We start from the raw sequence: 23,088 nt of genomic DNA, 5'->3' as shown, positions 1-23,088 counted from the left end.
GCAGAGGAATCTTTGACAACATCTTTGCATCATTTTCTCATCCTAAATATGCTCGACTGCCAATATAAACAGTGTTTAGAAAGACAAACTGTTGGAGAAAAACAGTCTGAGTCATGCCGTTTATAGCAGCGCCCGTTTATTGTTACTTTTAACTATTGTTAAAACAAAGTAATTGTGTCGGGTGAAATTATGGTTTATAATGAGAATTTTAATGGTTTTAGCACATGAACGGGGAATAAAATTTGGCTGTAGTTCTAGAAAAGGTTTCACCTCATTAAATGTTTGTCACTTTCTGGAAGCAACTGCGTGTTTTTTAAATTTCAGTGTCTGTCTATTTAATTTTCAGACCAGGCCTCTGTTTTGTCACTCAGATGTTCACATGCTCACTTGTATGTGGATCATATTCGCACTTTGCCACAAGCTAGTTCAGAAATATCCCCCCAAAATTGACTTTAGACATGTTTCATCAGGCAAGAAATTAGAATTTAAGTATATATAAACTGGGCTTTGGTGATTGAGACTGAAACAAAGCGTGTACTGCTATAAACATCTGGATAATTCTTTTGTTTCAGTGTTTTATGACAGCCAACCTTTTACCCAACCTCCAGCTGCAACCAACAGCCACAAACACTTTTGACAATGTGTTGTAAGATGTATGTTTTAAGCAAATTACTCTTCTTTTTTTTGCAGTGTTTTAATAAAATGTTGCTCTACCTTATCTGCACTCCAATAATTCAGAGCCATAAAAGGTAAAGCATTTAAGGTAAAGCAGGCATGGAAGCCTGGCTTTTAAAAGCAAAGCTGTGTCCGTGTGTCCAACCTGCTGCATGTTGTGCATGTCGGAAGATGTGTGTTGTGGACCTGATTGAGTTGCATGTTGTCAAGTCCTGCAGATAGAAACCTGGCATAGCAGCAGAATCTCACCTCATTTGGCCACCTCGCACCATTTCCTCAAATGGAAATCTCCCTTTAACCAAGGAATGATCACAAAATCTCGTGGTTCCAGCTGAGAAAGGGAAAAAATCAGACACACACTTTCCACTAGATCGCATCAAATCCACCAACTGATACGCCATCACTCCGTTACATGCAGTCACACATGTGGAAGCAGCGGCACGGAGCCAGGATCAACATCCCTCCCTTCACACTCCAGACTGATGAGTCCACTGCACGCCATTTCCTCTTCATGCCAAATCTAAGCATCACTCTTTACCTCGCTACACCTTTATGCGCAGTTCTGCACCTGTTAAAACACACGCGCACGGGACAGAGGCTGACCACGATAGTGTGGGTCCGTGGCCCGCAGCTATTCAGCTGATGCTACAGCGTCCTCTGTGTTTTGACAGATCAGACGCTTACAGCGAGCTGTTCTTGTAACATACAAGCGAAAAAATGAAACTGTAATTAAAGACAGCAGGATTGCATTTTTAGTTTCAGAAGAACGGTGGTGGGATGAAACCAGATGGAGATCAGCTGCTGTTCGTTTTACACGGATTACAGATGTTTATGAAACAGCTTCAGGATCCAAAATGACAAAAAAACACAAACTTATTTAATTCATGAGGAAACAGGAATTAAACAGGAAAAGTAACACAAGCTAGCTTAGATCTCAGTAATCTCACCAATAAAACATTGTTCCTGTCATATTTGGCTTCCACTGCTTAAAAATGGGCTATAATTCAATAACATGTAAACATATTGTGGTATTTTAAACATTTCTATTGCACAAGTTAAAAAACTAAAACAATAAATGAGTAACTGAAGGTTTTGGTTTACATGTATTTTGTCTGATGTAATGAAACACTGAGTGATTCTGCTAAACAACAATTTGATTATTTTATTTATTTTATAAGATGCAGATGGATCTGTTACTACATATGTAATTTTTTGGACTTGGTGCAGATCGTTTGGCCTCTTTGGAGCTTTTTATGGATCAGAAACTCACATTGATCTGAAAAGGCTCATGGTAACACCTTATTGTAACTTTTCATCAATCATCATCATTTATTTATTTTCCTAAACACTCATTCAGTTGCATGGAGGCTTTAGCGTATCCCATCTGTCAGAGTGCAAGTGCAGGGAACAGCCCGCACATATAGCCAATCTATCGCAGGGCTTAACACTTAAAGACAACACAACCATTCACACTCACATTTACACCTACAGCCAATTTAACCCAAAGAGAGCCCGCGCAGACATAAAGATCCCAGCCAGCCATTGGATTCGAACCCAGGATAACTGTGGCGCTCTAATTTATTTTGAGTTAACAGTGATTTATTGCTGACAAAAAATGAAATTATGAAGTAATTTCTAACTGTCAAATTTATTTATTTGTATTGTTGCTATAAGCAAGAAAACTGACTTTTGTAATACTTGATTTAAAGAGCTTGTAAATAGGCAGATGTGGTGACAGCGGCATAAATCAAACAGCTGTCTGTTTTCACTCACTAGTTATTTTTATTCTTGCTTGTTGTTTATTTGCATTTATTTAGTCCTTTTGTTAGATTTGGGCACTGAAACTACTCGGTCAGAGTGCGTAGGAAAAGATTGTGGTTTGGGATAAAATGGGAAGAGTTAGAAATGAGGCCAGTCTCACTATTGCTGCATCACACTATTATTAAAAGACGACATCTCTGTTTTGAGACATCAGCAGTTTGGTGTAAACAGCAGTATTTGGTGTGTGTGCAAACAGGCTCACTCTGCTAATATCATCAGAGTGGAATTAATATTGTCTTATTATTGATGAGAAGATGGACAAGTTTGACCCAAACAACAACAAATTGCATCAATAAAAATGTAATATCACATACGTAATAATTACTAAACATTTCTATTTATCTTTTTTTATGGTTTGTAAAGGATTATTTACTAGTTTCACTATGATTTCCTAGTTAATTAGAAATCGTGTAAGATTATTTGACCTAACCTGTTTATGCATAAGTGTATGCATAATTTGCACATGCACAAGATAAACTCAACTGTATACAGTATATACACTCCCACGGAGTGAGTGGAGTAAATGACTGTGTGAAGACTGAGCTCCTCTCAGTCTAATCCCTGGGTGAATGGTGTGCAGTGTGCCAGGCATTCCTCTGTGTCTTTCCAAGGCTTTCTGGGGATTAGACCCCACTTACTTGCAGGGGCCGCAGGGTGGGATCAAAGCTGGCTGAGCTTTTTGGGTTCAGGGTGATAGCAGTGGAACGGTGAGCCTGCGCTCAGGTGGACTCGCAGGGAGGCACTGGGGAACACGACACCGCGGCTGAGACGTGAGACGGTGACACAGGTTGCACGCACCTGGTGGGGGGTCAAACCTATTCTAATCTGGAACTGTTGTAAACACCGCTCTGGTGATTGATGGCTGGCCCGCAGGAGGTAAGACTTTAACCCCTGCAATAATGCAGGCATGCCAGGCCGCGGCTCACCGGGGTTACACAAATGCACAAACAAGAGATTCAAACGGTCGTTTTCCCATTTCTCCTGCAGTTTGCGCAGCATAAAGAGCCTTTCATGAGGAAGATATAAATGAAACATGTATGTGACAGACTGCACAGCAATCTGGACTTCATTCTCCTGATCTCTCGCGCAGCAGTGCAGGCTTTACGGTGGCTAAACTTACATCCAGGAAAACAGAAGACAGACAAAACAAACACGACGGCTGATCTGCAACGGCCTCAGAACACCCCGCGAGATCTGTGCGGCTCACGACCTTTGCCCCCTTCAAAAAAGTTAGGAGGTTTTTCTTTAATCCATTTAGGAACTACACAGAGGAAGGAGAGGAAGTCTTTATTATGACATTACAATGTGCAAAGCATTTGAACTATCAACATAGCCCACAGCAAGACAAATACACAGAGATGGTAAAGAGTTCTGGTCTTTTATCAGAGATAAAAACGGAACAAATTTAAAAGGTTAATATGACGAGGCCTTCTAGGCTGACTGAAAATAAACTGTACATCCTTGAATATACTCAGCTAATAAAGGGAAATTAGTGGAAACTAGGGCTGCATGTGCAGTACCTCAGAGACAAAAACCACAAACAACAGAAGAAAACACACACGTGAAAGGATGAGACTAATTATTGCATGTAGGAATTTCAAAAACGAACCTATGTACAGCCAAAGTTATCTGCAGCATCTCAATACTGACGACAAACACGTACGGCATGTTTTGGAAACTCCCTGTGAAATAAACAAAATGACCTTCACAGGATTTTACAACCCCACAGATAAGAATAATCACTGCAGGCACGCGTTGGCAAACAAAAATTTGTTTATTGTGTGTGCACGTCACTTAAGCTGCAACGAGTTATTCCGATGTTGTGTTCCTTCTCTTTTTCTATCAGCACAGACAGGGGCTAAAACCCATCGTGCACCCCCTGTACTCTCCACACAGATGTTCTTTTGCATCTGCACAATCTGTCTCTCCTCTGAGCAAAACCAACCCCCACACCCACTTCTATAAAAACCCACTGATGACACCTCAGGTCTGCTCATTGTTACTCCACCATCACGTCCTGTCTCATGTCTGCTTGATGTGACAGACGGGAATAAAGTGGGCCCTCATGGGGGCAAGTTTGTTTGTGTTTTGCACCATTGGTGATAAGTGCGCGTGTTCTGTGAGCTCTACAAAGGAATGATAAGCTAAAGAGGGCCATCCAGAGCAGATAGTGGAGAGGACAAAAGGACAGATGCAGGGGAGATCTCTTTTATTTTATACTTTGTTGCTAGAGAGGTCCTGAAGCTGCAGATCGAAAGAGAAATGTTCCAATTTATTCCAGGTATTGGGACAAGGATGTTTGAGAATGGTATATGTTCTTCTATCGTGAAGTATCACAGCTACTCTACTATGAAGTGAGTACAGCAGCAGTGGACAGTGTAAAAGTTATTTTGGGGAAATGAAACGCACCCAAAAATGAAAATTAACAGTTTTACTTGAGAGTATTTCATCCTTCAAAGACAGATTTATTAACTGCTGAATGACCTATGGTGCAAGGTGTGGAGCAGATGTAGGGATTTAGGTTTTGTGCTCACTTTTTGGCCTCGTCACAGCAGTGGGGGCTGCTGGATGACTCAGTCCAGGAAAACTCTCAGTATTCCTACATTAATGTTATTTTTTGTCCAACTCTTTCTCTCAGTGCCTCGGTTTGCCAAGCCAGAAAAGCTGCTATGTGACAGAGTGTTTCAAAGTTAATGTGACAGCCATCCTCCATTGCTCTCGGTGGTACGGACGCAGCTGGAAGTTTGTGCCGGAGACACGAGAAAACTGCAGGGAAACATGAAAAAGGTGTAAAGATCAGAGTGGAGATGAGTAAAGGAAACAGGGGGAGGAAGATGAGCCGCTCCTATTCATAGTGTTTTCACTCCCTTCATCCTCAACCCGTCTGCCATCACACTAGAATGAGGGTCTTATCTCTGAAAAGCACTTGAATACAACATGCCCACAGAGAGGGCCGACTGTGTGAAGACACACACACACCAGGATGAAAGCAGCCGTGCCAGGGAGTGGAAGCAGATTACAGGATCACAGATCAAACTGTGGGAGAACCATCTCGGCCTTTACAGCACTTTAAGAAACAACAGGCCAAACTCGAAGCCGACAGTGCCGAGCCATCAGTCACACTGCTCCTGCCACCTAATAAATCACACCGTGTGATCACCGCTTCAGGTCAACAGGGGTCGCCTGACCCCGTGGGGACTCCAGCGGGGACTGCGGTGGACTCGGCCCTTATCTCAGCAGCACATTACAAAGGAACACAAGCTCTCCTTCATACTCCTCCCTGCTGGCATTCACAAAGTTTTTCATCAACAGCCTTCCTGCACTCCCTCACACCCACGCTGTGAGAAACTGCTGATTGAAGAAGGGGAAAAAAACTTCATGACAAACTGCCTCAGAAACATTAGTGCCTCTAAAAACTAGGGCTGCAAAGCCCTGATTCTTTAGTCCATGAACAACAAAGAAAACACCCATCAGAGTTTTCCTGTCTCTGTGCCGATATTAATACAATTATAGCTTAAGCAAATCATCAATCTAGAGAAGAAGAAGTTAGAGAAGTCTCTAAAAGAAAGCCAAATTAGTAGATATTAATACTTGAGAAGTCTGATCAGCGCATATTTGTTATTTTAACTTATAAATACGACCAAACTAGAATCAGAACTGCTCTTTTTTTTAAAAAAAAAAAAAAAGCAAAACAAATAAACAAACAAACAAACCTAGACTCAAATCTAGCACTGAAACTTAAATTAATCAAATCTGTTATTGCAGCTTGCCTCATGCACATGTTTACTGACACTTTGAATGTCTACAAGACTGTGAGTCAAGTTCTGTGTTTTCAATGTAATACTTATTCTGACTTTTCTAAATCTGCACCTGCCACAAGCCCTAACTACAAAAAATACTTAAAAAAAAAAACCTAAAACTAACACAGAAACAAAATATTTTCAAACAAACTGATACGAGCAAATCTACCATGAAAGCTAACTCAAACGAAACCAAATTAAAAACAGGAAGTAACAACGAAATAAAAAGAACCAATTTGAAAATACAAAACTATAAAAACTCTGGTGACAGCCAGGAAATGCTCCAGTGCTCCTGCAACCGTTTAGGAAGAAACAGGTTATTAGACAAGGTCAGGAAGAAAAAGAGGATTAGAGATGTATTTGAAAAACATAAAGATAAATGTGAATTGAAATGTGAATAAATGTGAAAAGTGAATTTAAAAAAAGCCAAAATACAGTACTCTGTACCTATAGTTACTCTATAAGTAAGTAAAAGTTTATTTATGTAGCACATTTCACAGACGAATGCCACAAAGTGCTTCACAAATAAAGTAATAAAACAAAAGCAAAACACAGTACAATCAGAAATGCATTGTAAAAGAGCATTGCATTTAAGCCCTGGTCTAATTAAAAGTCCTTAGCTGCTTTTTAAAAGTCTCCTCAGAGTCCAAACTCTGTAGAAATAGAGGCAGTCTGTCCACAGTCTGGGTGCAACAACATGGAAAGACGAGTTCTGCAGTGGGTGTGGAGGAACACTAAAAGGTTTTGATTCGATGACCTCAGCCTACGAGGTTATCGAATAATGCATCAGTTATGAAAAAGAATGTAAATGGGGAATGCTTGGTTATTTATAAACGTATTCAGTTCAAGCTTTCAGTTAATGGGCTAATCAGAACTTCAGAACAAATGCACATGCTGTAAACTTACTGCATTTTACATGTATTTAATCATTAATAAGTCAGATCCTACATCAGATAGTAAATCTGCAATGAGGCTCAGAGCTGTGTTGGGATTTGGGGGCACATGCACAGGCCACAATCCCAAATTACAGCCTTGTATACCAGCGCAGTCTGTTTAGGTGGTAACAGCATCACTCATCTGGACTGAATAAAATGATTCATTTCAATATTTCATGATATTGTTTGGCATTTTTTTTTATCACATCCAGTACTCATCACCAGGGTATTAATCATCATGAACGCAGCTTTGTTATTTCAGTAATTATAACATCATTGCACCAGCGTAAACGTGATTTAGAGACAATTGGTTACATTTTGACAGTCGGGTGAAGATAAAGTTTCATTACCGAGTTCCAGACAGTCGCGAGGGAGAAGTCGCGCAGGGTCTATAAAAGACTTATGATATTAGGGGTCTTTTGTGACTTTCACAGCTAAATCAAGTACAGGTGAAGCCCTCAGCGGTCAGTGCGGTGTAATTCGTCAGAGCGGTCCTGGTCACAGCAGCTGTCTCGGCGTGCCGAGCTCCCAGCTCCAGAGATTTAACACTCCTCCTTCACAGGGAGCAGAGTGTTCTGACACATACGTACTGAGATAAAACATCTGGCTTGTCTAATATGTCTCCCGTGTGAGTGTGTGCATGTTTCCAGTGCGCACCACTCACATACATTTTCAGTCTGTTTCTAGAATGAAAATGTGTGTAACTATGATCAGATCTCTCAAAACGCTTGATGCTCCAGTGAATAAGGATCAATGTGTCCCACTGTCTTACATGAAGCCTGTGGGACTTCAAGATAAGGAAAGAGTGTGTCTGAAGAAAACAAGAGTGAAGACGGAGGGATTTAAATCCAGAGCGCTGCTGTCTTGAAGTAACACAGCGGTCAACCGCAACCGTCGACACCTCCTATGAGCTCTTACTCACGCTCTATTCTCTGCAAATTTATCATCTTTAATTGATTTATAAAAGTTCTTATTGACGATTAAGCTCCGCCATCTGCTCACGATACATGAGGGCTAATTGTGCTGACTTAGTGGGCTGTTTCTGTTTTATCTACCGAGTGTTAAACTACTTATGAAACCTATAAAAATCACAAGGGCAAAGCAGGTTTTAGAACTCATTATACGCCCATCTACATCAAACCACACAACAGACCACTATTAAAAAGTATTTCAGTTTAAGGTTTTATGTCAGCTTCAGAATTACACATGACATCACTGAGCGGTGAGATAACAAGACTTCACACAAGTGGAAATTAAAGTCACTTTAAACTGTTTTTGCACTCAAGACCTCATCCCTGTTTCTGCAGAGTTATGAGGGTGATTCAGGGCTGATTTCATAACGGCAAAAGTTTAGTGATAAACTTTCTTTATGTGAACCGCCTGAGTCATGAAAACGAAAGCTCTGTGTCTCCAGGACCTTCGTGCAACCACTGAGATTCATGGTAAGCGCTGTACTGGTAGAATTGGTGCAACAGGTATATAGATTTCTAGGCAAACCCTTGAAGCAGAGGTGTCAAATATATGGCCTAAGCTCCAAACTGGCTGACTGGATGGGTTGGCAAAATGTGAAAATTACAAAGAAGTAAGGACTTTTCACAGCATTTAGTGCTTAAGAATGGATCACATCCCAACTGAGGAACCATCGTCATCATTTTTACTGCCGAAAACATCACCTTTGGCCTGCTTTACAAAATAAGTACAACACACCACAAAAAAAAAACTATAAATCATGTGGTTTGTCATCCTAAATATAACAGTGGATTATTTGATATTTTATTCAATGTGGTTCCACTTTGTTTTTTTAAAAAGGGAAATTTTCTTTGAATTAACAGAACATGTCATCTTTTTATTCAGTTACATAAAGAACATCTTGGCCTAATGTGAAAACACTGAGGGATATTTGTCAGTTTTAGAAACTGAATTCATGTAATGTGCAGACTTTCATAAAGTACTTAAATTTCTTTACAATAACAAAAATGTTTTCTTTATAGGCTATCTGTAGTTTATTTCAGCACCCCTGACTTAAAGGGTCTAAACTTAATAAACGAGTATGTTGCTTTCAAAGCCAAATATAAACTTTGTTTTGATCTGCCTCGATCTTTGTGGCTCTAACACAGCTACACATGACAGCTGGAAAAACGATTAACATGACCGTTTTCTAATTTGTCGCCACCGTGACTAACATTAAGCACACATACTAAAAGCTCAGAGTCAGACTGTTGTTATTGCCTATAAAAGCTGACTCTTGATAGTTTTTTCAACAATGTCACGCTTTTTCTGCTTTTGCTGCTGCAATAATTTATAAGACATAAACATACATGTGAGTATTTTGGGCAATTCGAACAAACAATCCAGTCCTGCTACTTTCCCAGTGAGGACAGTCCCACGGGGTAAAATCACAAACATTTTCAAATATGGAAAAGGAATGGAGCGGCATTCGTGCAGTGTGTTTCTAATCTACCCTACAAGACATATTCACCCTTTCGCCTTTTCGGACTTGCTATATCTCAAATACACAGAATACGGTTAATTAAGAATCAGCAATTAAACTCACAAGCATATCTTCTGACAACTGTAACCCAAATCAATTTTACAGCAACTCGAGGGGTCACAGTCTAAAACCAGAAAGTATTTTTCGCTATGATCAACTTCCAGCACCAATATCACAGGATACATCGCAACTGAAACAGCAAAACTGCACTGATTTCCCATTATTCAGGTTCTCATACTGTCAGTGTATACTGCTGTCCTGTTTCCACACTCACATTGTGAAGAACGGTGATGATGTACAATCATCTGACCTAACACTTCTCTTTTCTACAGTACAGAAAAACAGTGTGCAGTCTCTATCTAATGAAGGAATTGAATCCTATGCAATGAATCTAGTCCTCTGGGTGCTTATTTCTCATATCATTTTTGCATTCAGTATTATGCAAAATCAACACTTTTTATCACCCAATTTTTATTCGAACAGTGTTAGTCAAGATGCTGATGATTTCCCTGCATGGCACCTGACATTGATCTTTCAGCCACTTCCACAGAGGAGGGCAGCTGCTTGCTGCTGACAGAAGCTGCCTCAGCCTTGACTAAGAACCTCTTGAAAAGCTCCAGCAAACTCAGCTGCGCTTTTGGAACAAATAGCGAATTGGCAGCAGCTCAGGCTAAGGTTGCTGCACTGTCAGGTGCAGCCAGAGGAAAGGAATTCCAGCTTGGCAAAAAAAACTGCTGCTCTGATGGATGAAAGATCCTCAGCAATGTTTGTAATTCATCTCCCAGCGTGCCCTCTCCCATCCCCGAGCAGCCCGGGGAGTGTGTGAGGCCTCCATTGCAAATTACACATCCCCAGTGAAAGTATTAGTCTGATGTATCTCTGGCAGGTATCCACGCTGGCCGCAGATTTCAGCCTGACAGCATAGATGAAGAGGAAACAGGGGAACAAAGGACTGTTAGTAACAAAGAGCGCACTCAATTCTTCCTGGATATCTCAGTCAATCATCCTCCTTAAGGTTGAGGCACTAGTTGGCTTTAATCATTCTTTTGATTTACTGATACTGTGGGACAGAAAGAGATACATTGTACTCCCAAAGCATGGCCAGCGAACTACATAAAGCTCTGAAGTGGCTCAGAAACCTAAGACAGAGACTGAATGAGTATGTCAAGATATTTCCTATCACAGTTCCTATCACTGCCTTTTAAGGAACAACACATGCCATTATTCCACCGAAGAGCACAAACACTTCACCCCTCAATTCTCCATCCTTTCGCCCCTTCAGCGTCCTTGTGGCTACCCGCCTGCACCCATGGGGTAGTGGTGTGTGGACTGTTAGAGGGTCAGACAGAGCATACAAAGACAAGTCATGCACAAATCTAATTTTATACTTTTTTGTATTTAGTTCAACAACATTATGAAAAGATAAATTACCTCAAAAGAACATTGTGGTTATGGCTCGTATAGAGAGCATGAATGTTGCTCATCGTGGTTAATGCTCAAGTCTGTTCTTTGTCCTTTTAACAGCACCACAAACAGGCCTTTCCACTTAAGAAAAACTCTCTTTTCCCTCTTCTCCCAATGTCCCTTATAATAGCTTTCCTTCATCTGGCTTAAAAGAACAGTGCCATCCCATTTCTTTGCAAGTGTCAACAAGAGAGGAAGAAAAACACATCCTCTTTTCTGTTCTCTCTCTTGCTGCTTTTTCCTACCTGGCAGCACTCGGGGAAACGTGTCCCACTGGAGCTATGCCATCCTTTCACCAGTAAAGTCATTCTCATTTTACACACTCATCTCTTTCTTTAGAGCGAGGGAATAGATTATCCCCCACCACCACTTCCACTGCCACCATCATGAGCGAGGCCAGTTCAGAGGGAGGGGGTTAGAGCTGAGCTCAGACTTTCAGGACAAACTGTAATTCTCCACTTTGTCTTGGGGTCGAGGACCCATCTGGCTGCAGATTTAGTAACACCGCTTCAATGGAGCTCTGTTTACTTGAGTAGCTCGGTTTACACAGGCAAAGTGAAGGGTTCATATAAAAAGCATTAACTGAGAATAATCCTTTTGGTCTTTTGTAAATACGATGTAATAGTGGGGGATGTCCAAAGAGGGTAACCACTCTGAAAAGGCTCAGAGAGGCCAATCTGTGTACTGGAAGTGGCTCGGTACCAGATCCTCTGAACTAGACAGCCATGGTGTCTGATATCTGATAGCACACAATTTCAGATAGGAACTGAAAGAAGTATCCAGACAATGTATACAAATGAAAAACACACACAGAAACACAATGAGCATCCAAAGAGTGTTCACAGCAGCACTAAACCATTACTGTTCTCTCTTATTTTCGTAGTTGTATAACGCGTAAAATGAGAAGCATATGCCATTTGCTAGACATTTTTATCCAAACTACATTATGACCTCAGGCATATTTCAGTATTTGTGGCCCCTGTGAGGCGTGAACCTGAAAGCCAGATTTATAGAGGGGTTACACAGTAAAGCGTAAGAAGTTTTACCTATGAACACAGAATATAAAGAAACATGTAACATATATACTGTACAAAATGAGCGGCAGCTAATAATTGTTTCCATGACTGATTCATCTGGGACTTAATTAATTACTTACGCTATAAAACCTTAAAATATAGTGAAAATATTTGATCGTGTGCTTGTTATAATTTTCCTCCTTCTTTTCCGAGCAATAAAAGCAAAAATGTTGGATTTATTGCCACCAGGAAAGATGAAACCGTTTTCTACTTTCAGGAACAAGCAGGCCGTTTTAATGCAGCCTACACCTTTGGCTGCACCCTGACCTCAAGAACTGAATCTAATTCTGCTTTCACACTTTCTGTTCTTGAAAACAGTTTGTCCATCCAAGTAGGGAAGTAAAGCATGTGTTTTAAAAGGCATGCAGCTTGTTGTAGGTCAGAAGTTCGTGTAAACAGCTTGTTTGTGTGTTGTGTGTTCCTCCCAACAGGTCTACAGATCTTTTAAAGCTCTAAAGATGATGAGGAAAAGATATTTCCCCACTCAAACAGTGCCCTGACCCCAGTGGTGAGGACAGTACATGCTGCGGCCTGTGTGATATCCCAGAAAACAGGGTCGTGTTCTCTGAGATATAACAGTACCGTACCACTGGGTATAGTACACGGAAACAATAAACAGCACCATGACTATGATCTCACAGATCTATACTTATGTAACTTTGTTTATGCAAACACACATTGCAAAAACTGAACTTTGTCTAGTGAGTCAGGCATATCCTACCATAGACTGTACACAAAGATGGATGTCATTGATATTTTGGCTGTTGCCACTGGAATTTCTTGCAAGGGACAGACCTGACTGAAACGCAGTTTACAGCTGTGAACATTCAAGGAGTGGAGACTGATATCAAGATTGTATTAGTCTGCAAATACCTGGGTGTCCATCTCAATAACCAGCTAGACCGGCCACAAATACAGATGTGGGATCAATAAAGTCTTTTCTCATCTGGATCCGACTTCTCTGAAATGGAAAAAAAATGAGCGCTCAAACAATAGCGCCTTTCCTGGAGCATACCCTGCTGTATCATCCTTTTTTACTCCAATGAGGACCATAAGTTACAAAATATCATCATGTTGTATTTAACAAAACCTAAAAATAACACCTGTTCTTCTAGACATCTGTACCACCTCATCACTGACATCCTTTTCATGCAGTGGTAGGAAGCTACTGAAAGCTAAAAAAAAAAAAAAGCTTAAATAAGATCATCCATAGCAATGATAACACAAACCAAAGTGACAAAAGGCTCAGCGGCCTTCTTTTCTGAAACACACACCTACGTAGCAAAGCCTCTGCTTGCTTTGCTATAATTAAAGCACAATGTACCACACATGTAGTGAAGCTTAGAGTGAATGTTAAATCATATATCCATTTTTAAATCCACATTAACACAGACTGTTACTACTGTTACAGTTAAATCGTGGTTACGGTTATTTCCCAGTAATTTGATGACTGTCGCGTCTGGCTGCCAGCCAAGCTGTCTCCACAAAGCTGACTGGGCGGGGTCTCACGGGGCCACAGCCGATCACCATCAGGTGACATGGAGCCCTTTAGGAAGAAAACATGGAGGGCAGCCAAGAGAAATAAAAGGGCCATGACATCATCTTATTTCCTTTGTCCTACAGTCAGCGAATGTAGGCGATAGAGCTTAATCTAGCACAGCAGCAGTGATTTACAGCCCCATCATCCCATCCGTCATAAGGCACACATGCAGCTGATATACAGAATGTATGTCTGCGGAAACAGATTGAGACAGTCAGCGTGTGTCTGTCCCAAATATATTCAGTGACTCAGTAAGTTCAGCTGTTTTTTATGGGTTTTTTTGTTGTTTTTTGTTTGTTTTCATGTTTGTTTGACCAGCACTTGACCACATTAATTTTTAGTGGACGTCACGCGCCTGTCTGCACATACGAGCCTCGAAATGTGTCTGAGCTGGAGAGAGCAGGTGGTTTTGATGCCTGTCTGCATGTGTGCAAGGCGTGAGTGTGTGTATGCTGCCAGGCCCTGGCTGCGAGCTCAGCGTGAGCGAGTGAGAGAGCCATAAACACCTGAGGAAGCAGGAACACACAGACATCCTCTCTCAACTGTATTTATGGTCCCAATTGAGACGGGGGAGGGGGGGAGGGTCATTATGTGCAGCGCCGCTCTGCTCGTGGCAGGGGTCCAACGAAAACACCGGGGCTGTTAAAGCCCCCCTGGATGAGTCCCAGGGGGCAGTGGTGCGGACAGTATGCAGGCCTGGGTTTAAAGGTTCGGGGATACGTCCTGTTGTTAATGAGATCACCCTGCTGGGCCTCTCTGGCTCTGAGCCCCCGACACCGCTTCAGCAACCATATCATCAGTGCCACAACTTCTTACGCTAGCCACAAAAATAGGACTAAATATACTTCCTAAACAAAGTGCACCCAGGAGGTCAATAAGGTAGGTGTGGTCAATTGAACAAGGAGAAGGTCAACGTAGATTTTCATTCTTTTTACTGAACAAAATATGCAGCTGACTGTAGAGGAGGTGTGGCCTCTTCACAAAACAATACAAAGTGACACGCTCTAAAGTTTAGACAGACCTGTGAATGCATGACTTATGGAAACTTTGCTGCAAGGGACAACTATAGGTTTAGTAAACTGTATGTAAAGTAAGTTTATCTTAAAAAGCACACATCTTTAAACAAAGGCGATTCAGGGTGCTTCACAATATAACAACATTAAAGCCACAGTTTTGCCTTTAAACTCATCCACCTATCCATTTTCCTCATCACTTATCCAGCTTAGGGTTGCAGGGGGGAGTGAAGCGTATCCCAGCTTTCGTAGGGCGAGAGGCTGGGCACAGACTGGATGGATGGCCAGCTCATCACTGCTACATTAAATATGAGCCTGTAGCCTTTAGAGCTGCATATTTGTTCGTGGTTACTCATCCAGGTTTGGATATGTGTGCCTTCTTCAGAATATAATGGATGGCACGTGACCTGTGCTTGCCAGCCATCTATAGTTTCACCTTTACATGTCTGATATTTGATATCTAGAGGCAAGTTCTGTTATCCTCTACTTTTTCCTCTCATAACCAGTGAAGTGAGGTAATTTATTTTTGGTCAAGATGCCTGGCTCCTCGAGGAGAATGCCTGCTCCTCTGTCAGGTCTGACCTCTGAAAGCCAACCAGGCATGTCTCTAATTAGAACAACTGCTGGTGCAGTTCATCCAAACCTCGTCTCTCTCCTCGTCTTCAGTCCAGGACTAATCACAGCCATCAGCACCGCTCTTCTCATCCCCACTGAGCACCGTATCAACCACCATGAGCAAATGGAAATATACGCAGCGACCAGCTCAGAGCAGCGCTCAAAAGTCAGACGGGGGCAATGGCTTTTAAATCCTACGTGTTATTCAAGTGTGCAGCGTTTAGTGGCTACGAAACTGAGCCCGTACCAGAAGGGTTGGAGGGCAAGAGGCCATAAATGATGTCACCACGGAGGATCTAAGTGATGTGGTGATCTGTTTGTGGTTTAGCAGTCGTGGGAGTGGGAGAATGTTTGGAGGTCTGCACCACAACACTCGAGGTTTTCTTATGTGGCGGTGTTGTAAATGTTTATGAATTTATAACGGTGACAAATTAAGAGCTAGATTATAAGGACTACTGGGAGTGTACGGAAACCGCAGACTGATGCAGCATAAAATACGAATACATCACTTAAAAGCGACTTTTTTATGCCGTGCTTTTATGTTCCTGTGGTCTGGATATCGCTATGCAGGGAGATGAGAGAAGAGCGAGGGGGAGACAAACTGGGTTTTACAGGTTTTACTGAGCGCAGCAAGAAAATGAAAGCGCCAAGTTGTGTGACTAATTTATTGTTGACATTTTCTTGCTCCTGCTTCTTAAACATGAAGGGTTTTTGTTTTCCTTATATAAAAATTAATCAAATATCTGTGGGATAGGTGTTCGGTCACAGAGCAAACGTAATTAAAAACATCATCTTAAGCCTCTTTGATTGATTTCTGACTGTTTCGTTAATGAATTGGTTAATGTAATAATGTTCCTTTAAGATAATAATTACCCATATTATCCATATTAGAGCACCCATACTCATCCCCTTTCACTCTGGAGGTCCTGTTACTGTGATCTGTTATTAAAACTTGACCTGTTTCCATTTTTTAAGCTCACCACATAAAAGGAGCGAATTTCTGGTGCATCACATTTGTTAAGAGTTTCACATTTTTATAACAGGTCTGGTAAAGATTAATGTTTACTGAGTCATACAAAGACAAAGAGACTCTCAGCATGTAAAAACTCTCCCGAGACACCAACATTGTTTATTCTTGGCCTCACATTTCTGACTGTGGGTGTTTCTTCACTTCAGGGAGACGTTTTAAAAATATATTGCTTAGGGGCTTACAGAGTTAAAAAGATGGACTTTTTTTTATCATAACTTGCAGGCATATTATAAAAAATGGCTTGGAACGCAGATGCCTTGCAAAATCTGCCAGGAAATTAATGAATATAACCCCTAAAAAACAGAGAAACTAAAAGCAATATCTGGCAAATATGAAGCTGAATAAAAAGGGACGTCAAATATTCAGGATTTTATGCATTAGTTTACAGATGATTTAAAGCAAGTCCATAACAGTCAGTGAGGGTATCAGCTTTGAGCGTGCTGCAGGCAGCAGTTGGGGCCCTGAACTCATCACAGCTGTATGGAACCAGCAGTATCCCGAGCGTACCTGCTCCATCAATGCTGCCATTGTCTAAGCGCCGACATCAAACGTTTCATTACCTCCTCAGAGCCTACCTAAGCACAGTAGCACAGTGTTATACAGTACCTACATAATTCCACTCTATACCTGCAAGCTGAGAGATGGAGATATGTTGAAGGACGGGGTGGGGGTGTGTGGGGGGTGGGGTGGCAGACGGGGTTAATGCAGCTTTAATCACATCAGTCGCCAAGAGGATCAGAGATGAGAGCGAAAGGAGGCAGAGCCTACACCTCTGCTAGTGAAGAGGATTTAAAAAGGGCAGGATTTTAAAGTTTGGGGAGTTTTTTTCTACATGAGAAAAGCTCTGCTTCCAGTTCACTTGGTCTTATCTCAGCCACGCAAGGAGGAGAGCGTCGTTCTTCTCTCCGCTGCTGACTGTGCGACGCGTCAGGCTGTAAAGTGCCTGCATGTTTGTGGGTCACTCAGTCAGCACAGCGGTCCACTCACACTACCAGGTGAAGGGAAATGCCTCCGCTTTATCGGCGACAGAGGAACATCACAGCTGCTGAGACTTGTGTGTGTGTGTGTGTGTCTAGTTTGATGCCTCAAAAGTTTTTTTTTCTTTGCACTGCTGACTCGGCCCACTTTATTTCTTTCAGACTGCAGGAAAAACTGTTTTCAATGTACTCCTGAGGGAAGTCTTGGGAAACAATAAATAAATCAGTAAGCAGAAGAGGCATTTCCAGTTCAGGAGCCAGAAACATAAAACTTAACTCAGATTCAAGGCTAAGTAAGTATGAAAGATTCAGTGCAAAAGCTGTGCATCTGCATTTCTTGAAGTTCACTGCCATCTTTCTTTTTTTTAGACTTACCAACAGACAAGGGTCGTTAATGCAGCATAAAGTATTAAAATCAAACATGGTTCTTCATGCAGACGGGCTTTCACATAGATAAAACACTTAGATGATTAATATAATGCACAATAAATCCACCTAAAATAATATCCTGCCATTGTGTGCTTGTCTTTTTCGCCTTGTATCGAAACTTTTTTGTACGCAGAGGAAAAAAAACCAACAAGAGCATGGGAATTTATAATTATAATTCTCATGACTATTATTGTTACAGCCTGAAAGCATTTTGTTGTACTGTGTGTGTCTGTGTGTGTGTTCTGAGGGTGGTTTTCATGGGACATTTAAAGAATAATGCTGTAATAATATTATCAAAATTATCAGTGCATATTCCAGTTTAACTACCGAACCCCGCAACTGATTTAACTATAATTTTCTGGATTTTTTCCCCCACAAACCTTGAGCAAATACCAGCACACCGTTACATAAGGAGAAGACAGCATGGAAGGAAAGACAGGCAGGACGTGAGGAAAGAAAAAAGACCTTCCTACTCTGTTTGGTTTTGTTATTTAAGTTGGCTGATTGGTCATTTTTGCAGGTATATATGTGTTTGCTTAAAAGGTATACACGCTCATTAATCAACAGAAAAATAACTGTAAATGAGCCATACTTGTGGGCTAATTTTCATCTGGCCAGTTCTTAAAACAGCAACCAAAGAGTTGTTACTATTAATCACATACAGATAGTACAAAGCAAGCTAATGATTGTTTTTTTCTTTCTACTTAATCACTTTTATGATAATTCCTCAGAGCCGAGCAGTGTCGGCTGAAAGGGGCTGGATGCCGAATCTCATCTGGAAGCCTCAGCCCAGTTTGCCTTAATGTCAGCTGCTTCCAATTTATGCTCAGCACTTGTGTGCTGGTCATTTACATAACGGCGAATATCAGCTGCTGTGGCTTTTTCTGCCCGTTGACTGCAGCCTGCCTCGCTACATTCAAGTGATTCATGCGTCTTCGTAGATCTCATCTGCTGAGTGCATAAACGCTGATGCGGGGGTGAGTGCAGCTAAATCTGACATCAAGTCTGGGATTTTTCTTTTTTTTGTGAATGAACTGGAGCAAGTAAAGGATAACATGTGTAACACCTGCTAAGGCAAACGCAGGGGATCTCTGCTTGATATGACTTTGATAGCGCTCCACTGTGTGGTCTAGCAGGAGTGGGAGTGTGTGGGGTGATAGTGCTGGTGGTGGGGGGCCTTTTGGTCACCTGCTCTTGCTCAGCCTCCTCCCCTCTGACCTCAGGCTGAAGTCCCTACACTCACAGCTCCAAAAAGCCTGCTGCCATTAAAGCTGCTAATCACAGCAAACAGCTGCATACAAATCCTCAACGCCCCGCTCTCCCACCCACACGTTGACTCTGGCAGGCAGATAGACGCATACACCGGCGTCCACGCACTCCCACTCTTCCTCTGCTAATGGCAAGCTGCAGCCGACTGATGTTTAAAGCACGGGGTTTAGCGTGCGGGCTTGTGATAAGCCGCCCTGAGCTGTGAAAACACAGATTACATTTCTATGGCTTATTACAAGACAGCGGGCTTCTGCCTCCCAGCCACCTCATAATTGCAACCCAAAAACCACAGCCTCCGCTTGGCTGCGAGATACTGTTTGATGGGGACCCCTGTGGCAGAGCTTTGACAGCCATGCTAATTCAAGTCTACATTCCCCCATATGCTGTGCTCCTCAGCAGCCTCCCCCCTGCGATAAGCCACAGCTATTTTTCTTTTAAGGCCTTTCCTCAATAAATCAAATCAGGGTCAGTATATCAACGCCTGTCTCTTAGTGTCATTTCCACACTTTTCAGGCTCCATCAAAATTAGCAGATCGAGGCCAAAAGCTCAAAATGTCAATGAATTTTACATCCATGGCTCCTGAGCGCACAGTCACCCCTCGTGGTATCAGTGCAACACTAGCATTTCAGATAATTATTACATTAGAGCCAGAGCTAATGTAATAATATTACTTTTGAGGGGTAAATTTGATATTCTAATACCACATAATTGCCTCTAAATTGGGTATAATTTTGATATTTGTGCTTGATGTAGCATATGTTGGGATATCCCAACTAAAAACAAGCATTTACTTACTTGGAATGCCAAAGCCAACCAGGCATACATTAAATCCCCGTTTCTGGCAGCCTATGAAAGTGCCTACATCTGTAAATACTTAGTCTTCTTTTTCTTTTTTCTTTCTCAGACTCAATCAGAGATAAAGACCATTGTGTTCCAGACCAAGAAGTAAGACAATATCTCCCAAACCTCACAGAAAACAATTAGGACCCAGTAGTTACACCATTGGACCGGTATTCAAGCCAAGTCCTGAGGTTGGGGTGAGGAAGGAAGAAAAAGACAGCAAATGTGAAAGGTGCCTGTCTAATGCAGTGTTATCTTACCCTGCCTGGACTCTGATGGGGTACGTTTGTGTATCCGTATGGGTGTGATGTAATGCTTTGCTTTTGGAGCCTCCTAATGCGACATGCCAAAAATCCTCATAAGCCTGCGTATGACTCGATGACAGCATGCATGATCTCTTCCCTTAATGAACTCTCATTTATTTGCGCCTGTAGATTTGAACACGCAAAGCCCAAAACTTAATTCGTTATCTTCACTACGGACCGAGCCGTTGATTTATACATGTTGACCTATCAGCTGGCAGGCCAAGGGGTGAGAACAGAGGAACACAAGAGAAAACAACTCTCTCATCCATATTTAAAGCACAATCATATCGGTCACATTCCTCTCAGTGTTTTTTGTACTTTCCTGCATCTCAACCTAAACGTAGCCCCAGCCCCAGAGTCTTTTTGGTTTGGACATTGTTGAGATCTGCAGTAATGCAGACCGTCCTTGGGAGTCAGACATGGCTAGAGGCTTTTTGGGGTGGCCTGGTGGGAAAAGCAGGTTAAAAGCAGGGCAGTAAATGAGCGGATCACACACATTTTCCACAGTCTGTGAAAAGCAGACAAGCAGAGGAGTAAGAGTGATGTATAGCAAATAATAAAATTCCAAAAGTGATCCTTAAAGGTATATACATCCTGGTTGCTCTTTATGCAACTCAAATAAGATCAAAAGTAGTATGTTTGTCTAGAGTTGTTTTTTTAAAGCCTGAGTCTTTCAACTCAGTCCAACTAAAAGTTAAAAAGTGCTCACAGCCATCTGGAAACAGCCGCACGCAGGTATTAACAGCCTGGATTTGAAACGTGCACCTACTGAATTATTAGTGCAGCTTTAACTTCACTTGGCAACACTGTGGCAACAGCTTTAAGCACAATCCGGTCACCAGCTTTGCCCGTGTGGCAGGCTTGCATTTCTCCTTAGAGCGGGAGGACGAGGCAGACGGCAGCGGGGTATCAGGTTCTGTGCTGGCAAGGGGTTCTGCTCACGCGGCAAGAGCAGAACAAAGCACTGGTGGCCCTGGATAGGATCCATGGTGCCGGAGAGTAAAGGCCCTGTGAATGGGACCTGTCACTTCCACTCAGCGCCGCCTGTGATCTGAGCCACCCGGAACGAGGCTCAGATAAGTGGCTAATCCCGACATCCCCATCGGCTCGACAGCCCCCTACTGCCATGACAACCGGAGGGGAATCTCCTCCAGCAACAACTTAATTGGATAATTTCCTCCCCGTTTCACTGTGTGTTCCTCTGCCTTTGTTGGGTAAAGTCTGCGTTGTCTGACTGTGAATGTGTTTTTTGACTTTCACAGTAGGGAGGGTGTGAAACAAGTGTGATATCCAAGGTGGGATGGTGTGTGCAAGTGCAAGCAAGCAGCCGAAGCCACACTACAGCAGACTAGAGGCCACTTGGAGGTCTGAAAGCACCTGGGAGCAGTCATTAGTTACTACAGTTACTTCAACAAATGCATTACCTATTAACTTCCTGTAGAAAATAATTTTCTGCCTACTTCTTAAATTACTTCAACATTATATTACACGGTTATTGTCATGTAATTAATAAAGTAACATTACAGCCCGCTTATACCCCATATGTGCACAAATTCCTCTCCTAATGAGAAAAACATAAACTAGAGCCGGCCGTTTACCATCGCGATGTTCCTTTACTAATCTATGCTCCTCAAAAGAAGACTGCCGCTGCTTTGTTTCCCATCTGAACTGAGGTCAAGTGTGTTGTTTTCTGACTTCTGAATGGAGGAACTGTAATGCATTACAACACTGTTGCATACTGTGATCGCCAAATTACTTCAAGTGGGAATACTAGCCATTTACTGAGTAAATAAATTAAACAGATGATTTTAAACCCACTTTATTGGACAGGATCAAGTGTTTACCATAATCAGTCTGAAAAAAATTCTTTTTTCTGTTCACTGAGTTTCAGGTAGAAATTCTCCTTTTTTGTCTCAAAGTATAAGAGAGAAAAACAGCCTCTATTTTCGGCACTACAAAAGGCCATCGCATTAACCCTTTGTGCTGCACGGTCCACTAATTTATGTTACACCCATTCAAGTCCTAGGTCCCAGCATATAAAGACCACTCCACCCTTCTCCCCAGACTGCAGAAACCTGAGGACGGGTGCCAGGGGAAGTCATTATGAACTAGGAGTGTGTGTGTGTGTGTGTGTGTGTGTGTGTGTGTGTGTGTGTGTGTGTGTGTGTGTGTGTGTGTGTGTGTGTGTGTGTGTGGGCAGCTACCGTGGTCTAAAATTGTAAACGGCGCTTGCATAGCTCTTTTGAGGATAAAAAACTCAGTTCAATCTGCAAAATAAAATTCAAAGTCGCAGTAAAGAAGGAAGCCTTACTGGTGCTGCGACTCTTGGAATGAAGACATAAAAAGTGATTAATAAAGTGGTGGGATGTGGCTCAGGCAGAAGAGGCTGGGGGATCTTATTTCTTAATTTCATTCAAAGAACAGAAGTAGCCTTATGTAAGCCTAATGGAAATCACTCACACAAGCATATTGGAAATGCAGGCTTTAAGACGGCGATGCAAAACAGAGGGACGTGAATGGTGGCGAGTCAAAGACTCATAAAGAGGAAACTGGAGGCAGGTGCGTGGCGGGGGGGGGGTACTGACACGAGTCAAACTTGCGATCATTTTTCAGTGCAAGATGGCGATTCTGTTCGATTCATTTCCGTCAGCTGTTGTATAACTGAAGTGTGTCTGCGTCCTCTGTCTTCACTCACCTTCTTCACAAGCAGCACCGCTGAATCCCGGGCAGCATTTCCACTCCAGGGAAGTCACAGTGCGGTACACCACTTTATAGGAAGGTCTGACCACGGTCTTGTAGCTGAACAA

General features: G+C 42.1%; 1 protein-coding gene across 3 annotated transcripts in view; it reads right to left on the bottom strand.

Moving 5' to 3' along the window:
• The window catches only part of emid1 (EMI domain containing 1), a 55,869-nt gene that overhangs the window by 25,534 nt on the left and 7,247 nt on the right, over positions 1 to 23,088 (bottom strand). For all 3 annotated transcript variants that reach the window (XM_084946857.1, XM_084946856.1, XM_084946858.1), the window contains one exon: positions 22,977 to 23,080. In XM_084946857.1, the coding sequence (XP_084802983.1) occupies positions 22,977 to 23,080 (104 nt within the window). The remainder of the gene's footprint in view (positions 1 to 22,976; positions 23,081 to 23,088) is intronic.

This window comes from Perissodus microlepis, chromosome 12, assembly GCF_051167445.1.
Source record: "Perissodus microlepis isolate ML-2025 ecotype Zambia chromosome 12, ASM5116744v1, whole genome shotgun sequence".
Lineage (NCBI taxonomy): Eukaryota > Metazoa > Chordata > Actinopteri > Cichliformes > Cichlidae > Perissodus > Perissodus microlepis.
Note: the sequence above shows the minus strand (reverse complement) of the source record. Positions and strands in the feature narration are given on the sequence as shown.